Genomic DNA, 16,859 nt, shown 5'->3' with positions numbered 1-16,859 from the left:
CTGCATAAATGGGAAAATCGACCATCGGCAAACTATTGTTGCAGTTTAGATAGTTCAAATCAAATCAAAATACTTTATTTGTAAATGAAGTCTCTACCTCGGTGGCAAATGATACACAAAAATACATTATTCACAACAGCTACAATCTATATATTAACAAAATTGATGAAAACTAAAGTCAGTCAGTACGGCAATTCTATCCGATCGATTTCCTTCATTTTTTTAACTGAAAGGTATTCGTGCAAAGATTTTTCATAAGGCACTATAAATCACTTAACTTTCGCCTTCCTCAAATTATTTGATTTTTCAATTTTTGTCTCTTTGAAACTATCATATCTTTGGCTACAATTGAGGTACGCAGTTCGTTTTGGTCTAAAAACTCTCAGTGGATCAAGCGCTTCCTTTTGAGGTAATGACTACTTAAATTGGTAGATTCTGAGAAAAGTTATGAGTGCAGTTGTCTCCATGACGAAGATCTTTCAATGACTTTTCAACAGTTCGGCGCGTAATGTTGTTCCAAGGAACGTTTAATTCAATTTCTTTGTGTGATGTATTTTCAAGTGTTTTGTTGACATAATATTACATTCTAATACCGCAGCAGATCATGTGCTTTATTTCATTAAGTCGGAACTTTGCAAATACATCCGTGAGGAGGGTAACGAACAACAGCATACTTGGCACATTGCGGGCGGAGCCAGCGGGAAACTCCTAGTTTAAGTTAAAAATAAAGTCATTTTTCCTAAAATACAACATTATACAATTTGCATAGACATTTTTTTCTATTAAACACTCATCTCATCCTTAATAAATTTATATTATTTACAAAATTATGCTCATAATATATTCTGTACTTACACACATAATCAACTCATATACAGTATGTGGAATCACTTAATTTCATATAAATGTCTTCTAAGAGCGTTTCCTGGTAGCGATGGCAAGATCACAAGATCGATTCGCATATAAAGAGAGACTGAATGAAAACGGCACGAGAAGAATGGGCTTTTAAATGTGCAATTTTGCTTTACGTCGCACCGACACAGATATTATCGGCACACTTTTTCTGGATAGATTTACACCCCAAGTGCTGAATCAGTCGACCTCGGCAGTCTTCGAGATTCGTACTGGCAACCTTTGATACACAAACTATGAATCGCTTATGCATCGCTGTGCGACATCTGGCGTACACTTTACGTACTAGTACTGTTGTTGTTTACACAGCAAAGCCAAACTATAGAATTCATGCTAGGAACAAGATTCGCATCGAGAAATGTTATATTATGTGCGTATGACACAGTTATTGACTTAAGATAATAACGGTTTAGAAAATTCATATTGATCGATCATAATCTCGATTCAATTCAGATTTCATTTTCATTCAGTTGGCAGTATTACCGGAACCGGGAGAGCTCCCTGCTTACTCCTCACCCGTACACAAATCTGTCCATAAAAAATGTGCCGATAATAGGTCGGATAGCGACGATATGATAGGAAAGGGCTAGGAGTGGAAAGGAAGCAACCTTGGCCTTAATCAAGGTACAGCCTGATGTGAAAATGGACAAACCACGGAAAACCCTCTTCAGGGCTGCCGACAGAAGCGGTTCGAACCCATTATCTCCCGAATGCAAGCCGACAGCTACGTAACCCAAACCGTGTAGCCACTCGCTCGGTTAATTTGACCAGATGTAGAGATCGTTTTATAGGATAGATTGAGACATCCAGAACTTCATCTGCGGGTATTTAAGGGAACGTTAGAGGATACGAATGGTTAAAGGAAGATCAAGGCATAACGGAAGTTGTAGGATGCAGTAGTCACATAGGCACAAAAAGGTAGCACAGACTAGGGTAGAATGGAATGATGCAATGGAACCAGCCTATGAAAATAGGACCCATAAGTGACAACTGGTATGAATAAATAGAAACTGTCGCAAAATTTTAAAATGTGGTGTTAATAAAGAATGTTAGAACTACGGTGAGTAGATCGGATTACAAATGAAGAGATGTTGGATCGAGCTGGTGACAGCAGAATTATTTGTTGAAATTCGACTAATAACATGAAATAGATTGATATGACACGTCTTAAGTGAAATAGAGGAGGTAAGAATGGTAAGGTATGAATATGACAAACAGATTAGTGTAGATGCACTATGTAGAAATTACGTCGAAATGAAAAATTTAGGACAGGAGAGAATGGCTCAGTCCAACAGTATTCTCAAATACGCCAGCCTTGTGTCTAGATTTACTGACTCGTTAAGAACTCCTGCATGACAAAATTCCGGCTCGGTGGTGTCTCCAAAAGCCGTAAAAAGTAATTAATGGGACTTAAAACCAATTCCATAATTTGTTACTTTCATTGACCTGTCTCAGTCTCATCCTTGGCTTAGACAATATGAAAGTGACCGAGGTATGAGCGATGCCAGGAATGCCATTCCTTATACAGCCAGTCCCTGTTATGAATGGTGAGAAAATATCACTCATAGGGTCGGTAGGTGCATGCATTTCAGTGGGATTGGCAGACTGATATGCAATAGCAACTTCTGGCTCAGTGAGGAAAGCAACGGGAACTACCTCACTCCTCACTTCCCCGGTATGCCTCTTCAGTGACACCTAGGCTATCTATGACAGCTGTTGGTGGAGCTGTAGAGGATCAAACCAGCCTTCGGGCTGAATACCCAACATACATACTTACATACATACATACATACATACATACATACATACATACATACATACATACATACATACATACATACAATGTTGGATAACATCTGAATGCCATCAGGACCGTTATTTCCCATTGCAAAGTAGCAATACAATTTCTGTTTCAAACAATCTCTTCTGATAAATTGATTAAATGTAGCATGTCGACGGTACTAAATTACGAATATATACGGTCATTAGTATTCGATACATTCATACCACGGTTCTCAGCTGCGACGTAGAAGCTCTCTCTTCCTACCCTCATGGCAAGGCAGAACGCCAAATTGGTTGACTCGATCGTCGGCCACGGAATGGCCGGAGCATCACGGCCCATGTGAGTGCTACACTCGTGCCCTGACCATGAAGACATTTAACTTATCAATCATTCTTCACTTTCACTCCTCCAACAGCCTCATTTGTGCTTATAGCAAGTGAAGAGTTTGTCATTGCTCTCAGGCATAATATTGTATGCTGTTTGACCTCATGATAGGTAATATAAAGAGCGTTGGTGCGGTGAAAGTTCCCTTTGGGGATCATTATAAATACCTAGGTCTTAATATAAGGAAACTTCATTGGAGTAATCACAAAAATATGATTGTAATTAAAGGGTACAGATCTCTGCATATGGTTATGAGGGTATTTAGGGGTTGTGGTAAGGATGTAAAGGAGAGGGCATATAAGTCTCTGGTAAGACCACAACTAGAGTATGCTTCCAGTGTATGGAACCCTCACCAGGATTACTTGATTCAAGAACTGGAAGAAATCCAAAGAAAAGCAGCTAGATTTGTTCTGCATGATTTCCGACAAAAGAATAGCGCTACAAAGATGTTGCAAAGTTTGGGCTGGGAAGACTTGGGAGAAAAGAGACGAGCTGCTCAACTAAGTGGTATGTTTCGAGCTGTCAGTGGAGCGATGACGTGGAATGACATCATTAGACGAATAAGTTTGAGTGGTGTCTTTAAAAGTAGGAAAGATCACAATATGAAGATGAAGCTGGAATTCAAGAGGACAAATTGGGGAAAATATTCGTTTATAGGAAGGGGAGTTAGGTATTGGAATAACTTCAGAAATCAGCACATGTCCGCATATTAAATATTAAATTTAATATTAAATATTAAATTAATATCAACTATAGTTTTTGAGTCAAAATCACTGTCAAATGAAACATTATTAGACGCTATTATTTTAGCAATGTATGTAAACAGGAATAAGAATACACATTGAAATTTATCTCATTTCCATGCATACCTTTCCGTATTTCTGAACAAATGAGTAACCTATTTACCTTTCTGTGAAGGTTTACCACCACTGCCTGTTCGGGACGAGATACGACTTCTTGTGCGCCAACTACACTGCCTTCGACCAGAAGACCTTCATCTGCCACTTTGTATCTGAAGTGGACTGCGAGAATTCACCCAAATATTTCAAGAGGTGAGTGTTGTTTTATTTCTGAGAATAATAACGTCGATACATCTGGGATGCATGTTCCACAATGAACATGAATAGCCTGTCACAGGATGGCTGTGTCCTCAAGTTGCCGGATACTTGTACTTTCCTGATTATTTCACTCTTTCTAATCAGAGAGTAATTGTAAGCAACCTTTCAGAGTAGCTAAAGCTGTTCAGTAACCAGCGCTTATTGATTCCAATATCAGCCCTAAAAAGAGTGTTAAGGTGATATACAGTATATTGTATTTGATAACTGATGAGATGTCATTGAAACACTTACTCTGCTGATGAATTAAATGTTGCTCCTCATCATTGTGCTGTCTGATTTCCAGACTTTATGGCTACGTTCAAAATGGCATAAAATGAATGTGGTTTGAGTTACAAATAAATTGAAAAGTTCGTTCGATTTTCGGATCTTTATACTACAAGTTTAATAAATTTTAGGTATGATTTAAAAAAACTATATTGTAAAAAATGCTGCAAAATTGTACATTTTTTAGAAAGAAAAGACATGAAAAACTGCAATTACACTGTTGAAATAAATCTCAATAATCAAGTGACTGATACAGTATACCACACTACTTTGAAATTAAAACCAAAAATGTCACTTCTCATTATGCACTACGGTATGGTAAATTTTAAAACAAGGGGTGACACAAAGTCACAATCACTACACTGATATGAATTGTCTTTTCTCCCGGCCTTGCCCTTGCGATTTATTTCCTTATGTCTACAGACAATACATGTTCTCTGTGCCTTCTTTTTAAATTCAGAAAGAGGAACTCTGTCTGGCAAATGTTTTCGAGTGAATAACAAACAATACAAAACAACTTTACGGGGGAAGCTCCTTTCACGATTTCTCATGCCTTCGAACCACCTTCGAACAGATCAATATTCTTCCGTTAAACAGATCGATATACTTCCTCTAAACATGGTGCTATCCAGCGATAGTATATGCAACTTCGTGCTTACTGGCATCCACACAGGAGTGCTAGAGCTGTAATATTACGTTCGTGTCCAACACAAAGCGCAAGAAATCGACGTGGCCCCCAGATTGTATTTCTAGCTTCACAATAAATATTTATACGATAACTTCCATAACATCTGACAAACATTCTGTATCAAAATCAATTTTACGAACATGTATGACAGTTGAATTTTTGCAATATGGCTTTCAAAAGCAAAACAAAGCAAAGTGATCTCCGTACAGGCCATGAACGCCTGGGAGAGGTGGAAAGTATAGTACTCGCACCTTTTAGTGATACACGGACATTCTAGTGCTAAATCGGTCGACCTCGGTTACCTTCGAGATTCGTATTTGCAACCTTTGAAACACAAACTATGAATCGCTTATGCATCGCTGTGTGACATCTGGCGTACACTTTACGTACTAGTACTGTTGTTGTTTACACAGCAAAGCCAAACTATAGAATTCATGCCAGGAACAAGATTCAAATCGAGAATGTTATATAATGTGTGTGTCACACAGTTATTGGCTTATGATAATAAAGGTTAGAAAATTCATATCGATCGATCATATTATAGATTCAATTCAGATTTCATTTCCATTCCGTTGGCAGTATTACCGGAACCTCCGTATTCCCCTGTACAAAAATCAATCACTAAAAAGTGTGCGAAGTATAAAGGCTTCTGCTATCCGTAACCTCGGAACTTGGTGAGGTAGAGTAGCCCGCTCTACACCCGGCCGCCTTTGTATCCAGGAACTAACCTGGAACTCATTTTTGGTGTAGGGTGAGTGAACCACAGGGCCAATATGGCTTTCGTAAGTTTGAAATTTACACATCGTGTACTGTCTGCCGTTAAGAAATATCTCACCATTAATATTTTTTATACGATGACAATTGACCTAAACTATTTCTAATGATATTTTTATAACATTGTATACTCAAAATGCTCTCACAACTGACGCATTAGAAATTTGTAGACACAGAAAATACAAAGGAAAATTAGAAATACTTCTGAAACATGGCAAACCTGCACTAGAATTAGCGTTATACTTCAACCCAAAAGGTTAAAACAGCACTTGTCGGTTTTCATTTCTTATTGCAGATGAGGTCATATTCCTGCTGATAGTTATCAATTTAATACCTATAGAAACATTCTACTAAGCTTAACATACCAGGTACCGAGCTCGATAGCTGCAGTCGCTAAGTGCGGCCAGTATCCAGTAATCGAGAGATAGTGGGTTCGAACCCAACTGTCGGCAGCCCTGAAAATGGTTTTCCGTGGTTTCCCATTTTCACACCAGGCAAATGCTGGGGCCGTACCTTAATTAAGGCCACGGCCGCTTCCTTCCCATTCATAGGCCTTTCCCATCCAATCGTCGCCATAAGACCTATCTGTGTCGGTGCGACGTAAAGCAAATAGCAAAAAAAAAAAAAAAAAAAAAAAAAGAACATACCATGTTTTCTCCGAAAAGTTGCAATTTATGGCCTCAAAATATTAATATTTTCTATTTTAATATCGTCAGGTAGTCGTTGGCGCATTTCTTTATAAAACCAAATTAGAAAATCTATGCACCCCTTCCTAATATCCATCCTGTCACTCTCATTAAAGATGGTAACATTGATTTCAAAAATAACCAAAGTAAAGATAATTTTTTCCTTACAATTGGCTTTATGTCGTACCGAACACAGATAGGCATTTCTTTATAAAACCAAATTAGAAAATCTATGCACCCCTTCCTAATATCCATCCTGTCACTCTCATTAAAGATGGTAACATTGATTTCAAAAATAACCAAAGTAAAGATATTTTTTTTCTTACAATTGGCTTTATGTCGTACCAAACACAGATAGGCATTTCTTTATAAAACCAAATTAGAAAATCTATGCACCCCTTCCTAATATCCATCATGTCACTCTCATTAAAGATGGTAACATTGATTTCAAAAATAACCAAAGTAAAGATATTTTTTTTCTTACAATTGGCTTTATGTCGTACCGAACACAGATAGGTCTTACGGCGACAATGGTACAGGAAATGGATAGGAGTGGGAAGGAAGTAGCCGTGAATTTAATTAAAGAACCAGAATTTGTCTGGTATGAAAATGGGAAACCACGTAAAACCATCTTTAGGGCTACCAATAGTGGTATTTCCCACCCACTATCTCCCGAATGCAAGCTCATATACGCCTTTGATAGCACGACCAGCTCGCTCCGTTAAAGAGAATCAGTACGCATGATCTTCAGTAAGTCAAGGAAATAAGTTCTTATCATGTACTTTCTGAAACTGACGTTTGGCAGTTAATAATACATAAGATTTGACTTATCGTTCCTTTTTTTTTTTCAAAATCCTCTTTTACATGGGAGATTAAACGTTATCGATGCACCAGAAGTGAACATTTACAGTTTCTACAGAAGGCATAAGTTGACTCATTAGGACCAGGGGCAATCCAATATGAAAATGGAAATAAATTATGTAGCATAATACGGATCGAATAAAAGTTACTTTTTTCAATAGGTAGTTATTGTACAATTTAGTTACTAAACACTTGTCTTTGTCCGCCTCTGTGGTGTAGTGGGTAATGTGATTAGCTGCCACCCCCGGAGGCCCGGGTTCGATTCCCAGCTCTGCCACGAAATTTTAAAGAGTGGTACGAGGGCTGGAACGGGATCCACTCAGCCTCGGGAGGTCAACTGAGTAGGGGTGGGTTCGATTCCAACCTCAGCCATCCTGGAAATGGTTTTCCGTGGTTTCCCACTTCTCCTCCAGGCAAATGTCGGGATCGTACTTAACTTAATTCCACGGCCGCTTCTTTATCTCTTCCTTGTCTACCCCTTCCAATCTTCCCAACCCCCTGCAAGGCCCCTGTTCAGCATAGCAGTTGAGGCCGCCTGGGCGAGGCACTGGTCATCCTCATCAGTTGTATTCCCCGACTCAATGTTTCACGCTCCAGGACACTGCCCTTGAGGCTGTAGAGGTAGGATCCCTCGCTGAGTTCGAGGGAAAAGCCAACCCTGGAGGTTAAACAGATTTAGAAGAAGAAGAACATTTGCCTTTTAGAAGAGTTTTAGTCTCCCAATATTTGCAGTAATACTGGTCGTATTTCCTCTGCAACATTTTCACTCTCTCAACGTTCACATTCATATTAAGACAATCACAATTAAAGTAAGACAGAAATAAAATTGTGCATTAAGCTAATAACCAAATACGTAAAAATCATGTTTAAACAATCAAATCAGACCACGCTCGTTAAGACCAATGATTTCAAAATTGACGCAACCTAGCAGGAAGGCTTCTCGTGCGTATGCGCGTTTAAATTAAGTGGCCTTGATTTAACCAACTCCATAGATAAAGCTAATTAACACAGTGGATACAGACGTGAAATACGTGTACAGTATATCATTATTATAGGCAAAAGAAAATAAACTGTTTAATGAAGAATTTAAGAATCCCCTAAAAAACTGTTTCCCATAAACAAATCCCTGATAAATGTATCCCCTAAAATTTCCTTTCTAGACATGAAACCCTAAGTTTGCGACACTGATCTGATTCCCTGTCTTGGTTAGTAGAGCAGGTTGCAGAATACCGGTCTTTATTGCCTGCCAAGGGTGAGTATAGCGGGTTGCAGGAAATCAGTCTTGGTACTCTGCCTAGGGTGAGCATAGATTGTTGCAGAACATCGGTCCTTGCTCCATGCAAATATATATATATATATATATATATATAGGTATATCTAGAGCACAAGGTAACAAAACATTCATATCTGTGCCGCCCCCCCCCCCCCCCCGCCGGTCGTGGTTTCCAGATGTGAAAGACGTAAATTCCCCTAAGTGACAGCTATACAGCATGATTCAGCCGCCTCTTCCAATGTAGTTTTATGCAACCCACAATATTCATTCCGCCCTGAAACCATCTGCCCTGCCGGTATGCTCAAACAACACAACCGGATATCTTGGTATTTATCGCCTCACCACAATAGGACATCGTAATGTTATACTCGTATTAAAGTCCGGCTCCATGGCTAAATGGTTAGCGTGCTGGACTTTGGTTACAGAGGTCCCGGATTCGATTCCCGGCAGGGTCGGGAATTTTAACCATCATTGGTTAATTTCACTGGCACTGGGGCTGGGTGTATGTGTCGTCTTCATCATCATTTCATCCTCATCACGACGCGCAGGTCACCTACGGGTGTCAAATCGAAAGACCTGCACCTGGCGAGCCGAACATGTCCTCGGACACTCCCGGCACTAAAAGCCATACGCCATTTCATTTCATTTTTCATCATCATCATCATCATCATCTGTTTACCCTCCAGGTTCGGCTTTTCCCTCGGACTCAGCGAGGGATCCCACCTCTACCGCCTCAAGGGCAGTGTCCTGGAGCTTCAGACTCTTGGTCGGGGGATACAACTGGGAAGTATGACCAGTACCTCGCCCAGGCGGCCTCACCTGCTATGGTGAACAGGGGCCTTGTAGGGGGATGGGAAGATTGGAAGGGATAGACAAGGAAGAGGGAAGGAAGCGGCCGTGGCCTTAAGTTAGGTACCATCCCGGCATTCGCCTGGAGGTGAAGTGGGAAACCACGGAAAACCACTTCGAGGATGGCTGAGGTGGGAATCGAACCCACCTCTACTCAGTTGACCTCCCGAGGCTGAGTGGACCCCGTTCCAGCCCTCGTACCACTTTTCAAATTTTCGTGGCAGAGCCGGGAATCGAACCCGGACCTCCGGGGGTGGCAGCTAATCACGCTAACCACTACACCACAGAGGCGGACCCATTTCATTTTTACTCGTATTAAACAATGGAAGACATGCGTGTGCCTTCTAGATCATATGAACCTGAGACGCCGGTGAAACACTTAATTTATATTGTAACCGCAGTAAACGTAATACTTGCTATAAGCTGCGCGGTCTGCCGTACGAAACCGTAGTGTAGTTGGTAAAGGCGTGGTGGAGTGGGCTTGCATGTCAGGTGGGAAGTTCGGGTCTAGGGAGAAGATTACACATTTTTAAAATGTTTCTTTAATACGTACCGCATGCAATGTAAGTTCAGTACCCGCTTTCATGCAAATAGTTTGTGAATGAATGTGCTTGTGGCCCTAAGAAGGGCCGATTAGTTAGCATGCCGGACACATACAGACCGGAAATAATAGGAACACAACTGACCTGACAATGTTCGATGTGATGATCGCCTGTCGCACCCAGTGAAGATTGTTCGGACTCCAATAGTGCATGTTGTGGCTATAAATGTTCCCATTATTGTGGAAGTGCGTTTCATCCGAGAACAAGATATGGGATGCGAATGCTGCATCATTGTTCAGCCTGCCTAATAGCCACCGACAGAACTCCATTCGAGCTTCGAAATCCCACCCATGTCCGACTCGTTGGCTGAACGGTCAGCGTACTGGCCTTCGGTTCAGAGGGTCCCGGGTTCGATTCCCGGCCGGGTCGGGGATTTTAACCTTAATTGGTTAATTCCAATGGCACGGGGACTGGGTGTATGTGTTGTCTTAATCATTTCATCCTCATCACGACGCGCAGGTCCCCTACGGGAGTCAAGTAAAAAGACCTGCACCTGGCGAGCCGAACCCGTCCTGGGTTATCCTGGCACTAAAAGCCATACGACATTTCATTTCATCCCACCCATGGAGCTCTTGGTGTAGCTCAAGATGGTATGGGTGATATTTACGCTCATGCAGTATTTGCCAGACGGACGGCTGGCTGGTGTTCACCTGTCGTGCAATCGCCCTTGTACTGATGTGTGGATTATTACGAGCTGCCTCCACAACGGCCTCTCCTGTTTCACCCGATGTAACGGGCCTGTCGCAGAGTGGTGGCTGGTCGGAAATCACGCCACTTGTCCTTAGGCGTCTTTCAACACGGTGGAATGTCGTAGCAGCCGGGTGTCGCCTGTCGGAATACCGTTCCTGGTACAGACGTAGTGCCTCGCACGCGTTTTGTCTTGCTTTCCCATAAATGAGGAGCATGTCAACGTATTCCTATGTGGAAAACATGCTGAATTACAGTGGAGATTACAGTGCATTCAGGCCCTAAACAGCGGATTATGCGCAGGGTACACGATGAATAACAGCGTTATTCTAATGTTTGAATGTGGCAAACGTGGGTTTGTGTTTATGTATTCAAACATCATACCGATGCAAAAATATTTGAACGATGGAAGATTCTAACCGCCGCTGGCACATTCCATCGATTACTAGGCGAACGCTTAACTACATACGCTACGCAACACTGCTTGTAACATGCTGATAGTACGACGAGAGCCGGGTACATACGCCATCCCTTTTGGTGTTTAAGATATTAATTACTGCACTGTTACCTAGTTTTATGCATTGATTCCCCTTTTCGTTACACCCGGTCACGAGGCACGACACATTAACATAGTGACATGGAAAAAGGACGTTGCTACATGATTTAATGGCGTCATGTTTTGCGAACGGATGATATAAAATTTCGCTAGGGTTCAAAATTGTGTGCGAGTTCTCACTGAACATTAGTACCATACAGTACGCCTGCAGGGGAATAGCACCCCTATAACGACGTGCACGTTGGTTGGGCAGCAGCAAACGATATTGGAAGGGGCTGCTGAATCACACTGCTACAATTAGTTGTATACTGGCTCTACATTTATTCCTAAACATATTATGAGTATAAAATGAAACTAATTCTACAAATATAGGCGCTGTAACACGCAGTATTATATACTTCGTGTATAGTAATGTACGTATTACGCTTCATAACAAAAAATGTCGCACATCAATTAATTTGACCTAATGTCATATTTGCGTAAGATGTGACGCGGAAATGATGCATACCTCCCATTTATTTGAGAATATTACGAGAGTTTCTGCCGATACATGTATTATTTACGTCCTCTCATCTTCATATGACTTTATAATTTGAACTTTGTTCTGGATTTCTCAAGCTTTCGACTTTAAGAATTTGACCACTCATCATCTTTGACAGGTAACTACTTAGTTACCGATTCCCCTCCTATATTTGTTATTTTTACATGTTGAAGCAACCGTTAATGGTACTTTAAACTATTTATTAAGCCACGCGTATAGCATAAGGGTACAGCCTAAGTACGTTTCAACATTCGTTATTTGTTCACCGTATACTTGACTTCATTTCGTTGAAGATCGAGACAAAGTCGATCAATATACTGAGCATTGAGTGACGCGAATATCTTGTTTCAACGACGTATAAAGCCGATTATTGAATTAAGCATCGGGTAACTAAAATTTTTATGTTCAGAATATTTATGTATTCTATGGGACGAGCGCCAACGGCGTAGCCGTGTTGAAACACCGGATCCCTTGAGATCTCCGAAGTTAAGCAACATTGGGCGTGGTCAGGAGTTGGATGGGTTGCCACGCGCTGTTGGTGGGGGGGTAAGGGAATGGAGGAGCGGAAAGGAACTGGCCACCCTACCGCACGTAAACTCCGGCTCAGGAACACCTCTGCGGAGGTTCGGATCTGCCTTCGAGCAGAATAACCCTTACCTTACCTTACCTATGGGACGAGCGAGACTAACGTCGAAGTAAATGTTTAATATACAGTAATTATCTGATTTAGTGATCTTAATAGCGAGTAGATCCCAATACATTTCTGTTGTGAGTGCCATGTGTCCGAGGAAGGAAAACCAGCAAAACTCTATCTGCGCTCAAGCACAGCGAGCTTTCTGCAGTAAATGTCATACTGATGGAAATACACACTTATTATCATGAACTTCAAGCAATATTTCTTGCAGTTGATCTTCGTCAAATGACTATAGCATGATAACTTGCTTTAAACCCTGTTCTGAAATCATCGAAATATGACAGAGCACCATGTATGGGGACTTAAGGACTGACTGAAAGAATTCTCCATCACACATCTTATAAAATTACAGTAAACTGGGGTATACTTTAGTATAAGTCTTGTAGTTTGTGGGGACTTAAGGACTGACTGAAAGAATTCTCCATCACACATCTTATAAAATTACAGTAAACTGGGGTATACTTTAGTATAAGTCTTGTAGTTTGTAAACAATAGATTAGTTTCATCATGAAATGCAAATTTTTTAAAATTAATTTTAAAGTTATTTATTTATTTATTTGATTCGCGACAGGAGGTATTCAATATAATACGAGAGACTCATTTCTCGTCCTTATCAGCCTATATCTGGAGTTCCACGAGGTTCACTAATGGAACCTTTGTGTTTCCTTCTATTTGTTAATAATCTGCCATCACAAATCCATTCGATAAACTACCTGCTCTACGCTGATCACCTTAAAGTCTGCAGGATAATTGAAAAGATGAGTGTGAATTGTTACAGTCTGATATAAATAATATTAGTGATTGGTGCAAAAAAAAGTGGCATTTAACCCCAAATATTTCAAGGTGCAGTGCAATATCATTCACGAAAAAAATCGCAAGTACAATCACTCAAATAGCAAGAAATGAAGCGTGTTACTAAATTAACGATCTTGGTATTATTTTAGTAATCAAAATAGTTTATCTTTCAGTGGGCATTTCGTCGCTGCCGAGACAAAACCTCCTATGTGAAATATTTTAGCTCAGAAATTTAACCGGTAAGGTTCTGTCATCTAAGGTGCAATTTTGTGTGAATATAGTCAAGGCATTCTCGCTCTTCATAAATTATGTGCTGCGGGTCAGTATATCTCCAAAAATACTATCACATACGAGGTTTTGTCCCGGCAACGACGATTTGTTAAATATCGTTAACGAAGCATTTAAAACGTTAGGCCTCCTCAAATGAACTTGCAAGAGTTTTAAATATATTGTCTCTTTGAAAACCCTGTATTTCTCGCTTATACGGTCTAGTCTAGAGTACTGCTCTCACGTGTGGATCCCTTCGCAGCAATACTTAGTTAATGCCTTGGAGCGAGTACAGATCAGATTCTCAAAATGGCTCAGTAAAATGTTCTTGGGTAGCTGTCATCGATAGATTACGATCTGATTTGTACAAAGATGCGTATTGAGTCTCTTAGAACTAGGCACAGGTATGTTAATGGACGTTTCATACCCAAATGTATCAGCAATTTCCTACTTGTCCTCATTTACTCTACTTGCTACCAATTCATGTTCCTTCCCGCAACACCCGACAGGCTGTCACCTTTCACTTACCCAGGTGCAGAACTGAATCACATAGGAACTCTTTGTTTATGCAGGCCCTAAGATCCCTGAATGATATTAGCGGGATGGTTGACATATTCTACTCGTCAACTAGTGAAATTCGCAGACAATTGATGGACGCCCCATAGACGTTTTTGGTAACTGAAAGTTATATTTCCGTATGTGTTTTGTAAATGTATACACAGTATATTGTATATTGCTTAGTTAGTTAGTAAGTGCTGTTAATATGGTTATTATTTGAATTTCTTATATCATCTGTAATTGGAGAGTTAATAACTCTGTTGATGATAAAAAACAAATCAAATCAAATCAACAAATCGTATGAGGTTTAGTTTTTCTTTCTTTTTTCCTTCGAACTACTCTCTATTTTCTTGATATTAGAAGTATTGGCCAGTTAAGATCCTATCAAATCGTCACTTTCGGTTTATTTTATCATTACACATAAAATTTCAATTTATGAATATATTTCAAACCTCAGTGTCCATGCCGGACAATTAATTTGGAATGAACACATTACAGAATAAATGAATTAGAAGTATTAATAAGGAGTGTGTAGCTTCGGAGCCAATAACCTCAGTTAAAATGTTGTCTGCCCACAGAAACGAAGCACTCTACAAGGCAGCTTCGACCACCACAGTAGCCCCACCTCCACCGCCCCCGCCTCCACCTACATCTGCCCCCACCCGGCGCCCTCAGCAACAGGCTGGAGGTCGCCGCAAGAGGCCATACGCCAGACCTCGTCGACCTGTGTACGACTACTACTACGACGAGGACTACGAGGAGGATCCAGAGTACTACGACGATGACGTGGTGAGTACACTTCACAGTAGACCGAGCGAGTTGGTCGTGTGGTTAGGGGCGCGCAGCTGTGAGCTCTCATCCGCGAGATAGTGGGTTCAAATCACACTGTCGGCAGCCCTGAAGATGGTTTTCCGTGGTTTCCCATGTTCACACTAGGCAAATGCTGGGGCTGTACCTTAATTAAGGCCACGACCGCTTCCTTCCCATTCCTACGCCTTTTCTGTCCCATCGTCGCCATAAGACCTATCTGTGTCGGTGCGACGTTAAGCAAATTGGCAACAAAAACTTCACAGTAGACCTACGAAACTGAGTATACTTCACAGTAGATCTACGGAACTGAGTATACTTCACAATAGACCTACGGAGCTGAGTATACTTCACCGTAGATCTACGGAGCTGAGTATACTTCACAGTAGATCTACGGAACTGAGTATACTTCGCAATGGACCTACGGAACTGAGTATACCTCACAGCAGACCTACGGAACTGAGTATACTTCATAATAGATCTACGGAACTGAGTATACTTCACAGTAGACCTACAGAACTGAGTATACTTCACAGTAGATCTACAGAACTGAGTATACTTCACAGTAGATCTACAGAACTGAGTATACCTCACAGTAGATCTACAGAACTGAGTATACCTCACAGTAGATCTAAGGAACTGAGTATACTTCACAGTAGATCTACGGAGCTGAGTATACTTCACAGTAGACCTACGGAACTGAGTATACTTCACAATAGATCTACGGAGCTGAGTGTACTTCAGAATAGATCTACGGAGCTGAATATACTTCACAGTAGATCTACGGAGCTGAGTATACTTCACAGTAGATCTACGGAACTGAGTATACCTCACACTAGATCTACGGAACTGAGTATACTTCACAGTAGATCTACGGAGCTGAGTATACTTCACAATAGATCTACGGAGCTGAGTGTACTTCAGAATAGATCTACGAAGCTGAGTATACTTCACAGTAGATCTACGGAGCTGAGTATACTTCACAGTAGATCTACGGAGCTGAGTATACTTCACAGTAGAATAATTACGGACCAGGGTGCGCTTCATGGTGGAATTTCGAATAGAGCTCGATTCACGGGAGGAATTTTTAAAAGAGCTTGTATTTAACGCCGTGTTCATAGACATGCGAACTATAATCCGAATAAACCGAGCAAGTTGGTCCAAAAAATCTCTCTCAGCACAGCATTCTCAAATGTCATGAGTTTTCTTTCTGTCTTTTGTGCCAGAGTCCAGGTCTCTGCTCCGTATAGGACCACGGGTTGTATTACAGCCCGGTAGATCCTTATCTTCGTGGATCTCGATAGAATAGAAGCCGGGACTTGAGCAGCTTTCCTACTCAAACCTTGTCCTGTTTCCTGCTTGAATTCTAGCCATTATTTTTGGTCTTTCTCATTCCTCTCACTGAGTACTGCCCCAAGATATTTAAATGCTTTTACTCTTGCAAAGATTTCTCCATCCACATCTAAGGATTTGTTATTGTTTAACAAGATCTTGCTCATTCTGTGCTATCAAGACTACATTGTTATTACTGTTATCATTACCTTCTTCTTTTTCTACCACTCTTCCCACAACTCTGGGGTTGTGGGTGTGAACTGCGTCACATATGTGGATCTGGTCCAGTTTAACGGCCGGATGCCCTTCCTGACGCAAGTCCTGTATGGAGGGATGTAATCACTATTGCATGTTTCTGTGGTGGTTCGTAGTGCGGTATGTTGTCTCAGTATGAAGAGGAGAGTGTTGGGACAAACATAAGCACCCAG

At 40.9% G+C, this 16,859-nt stretch overlaps 1 protein-coding gene across 1 annotated transcript in view; it reads left to right on the top strand.

Annotated features, from left to right (window-relative positions):
- The window catches only part of LOC136874516 (cell surface glycoprotein 1), a 307,568-nt gene that overhangs the window by 272,884 nt on the left and 17,825 nt on the right, over positions 1 to 16,859 (top strand). Inside the window, exons 5-6 of the mRNA XM_067148151.2 lie at positions 3,998 to 4,131; positions 14,871 to 15,081. Of these exons, the coding sequence (XP_067004252.2) occupies positions 3,998 to 4,131; positions 14,871 to 15,081 (345 nt within the window). The remainder of the gene's footprint in view (positions 1 to 3,997; positions 4,132 to 14,870; positions 15,082 to 16,859) is intronic.

The sequence above is a fragment of the Anabrus simplex genome, chromosome 5 (assembly GCF_040414725.1).
Source record: "Anabrus simplex isolate iqAnaSimp1 chromosome 5, ASM4041472v1, whole genome shotgun sequence".
Classification (NCBI taxonomy): domain Eukaryota; kingdom Metazoa; phylum Arthropoda; class Insecta; order Orthoptera; family Tettigoniidae; genus Anabrus; species Anabrus simplex.
Note: the sequence above shows the minus strand (reverse complement) of the source record. Positions and strands in the feature narration are given on the sequence as shown.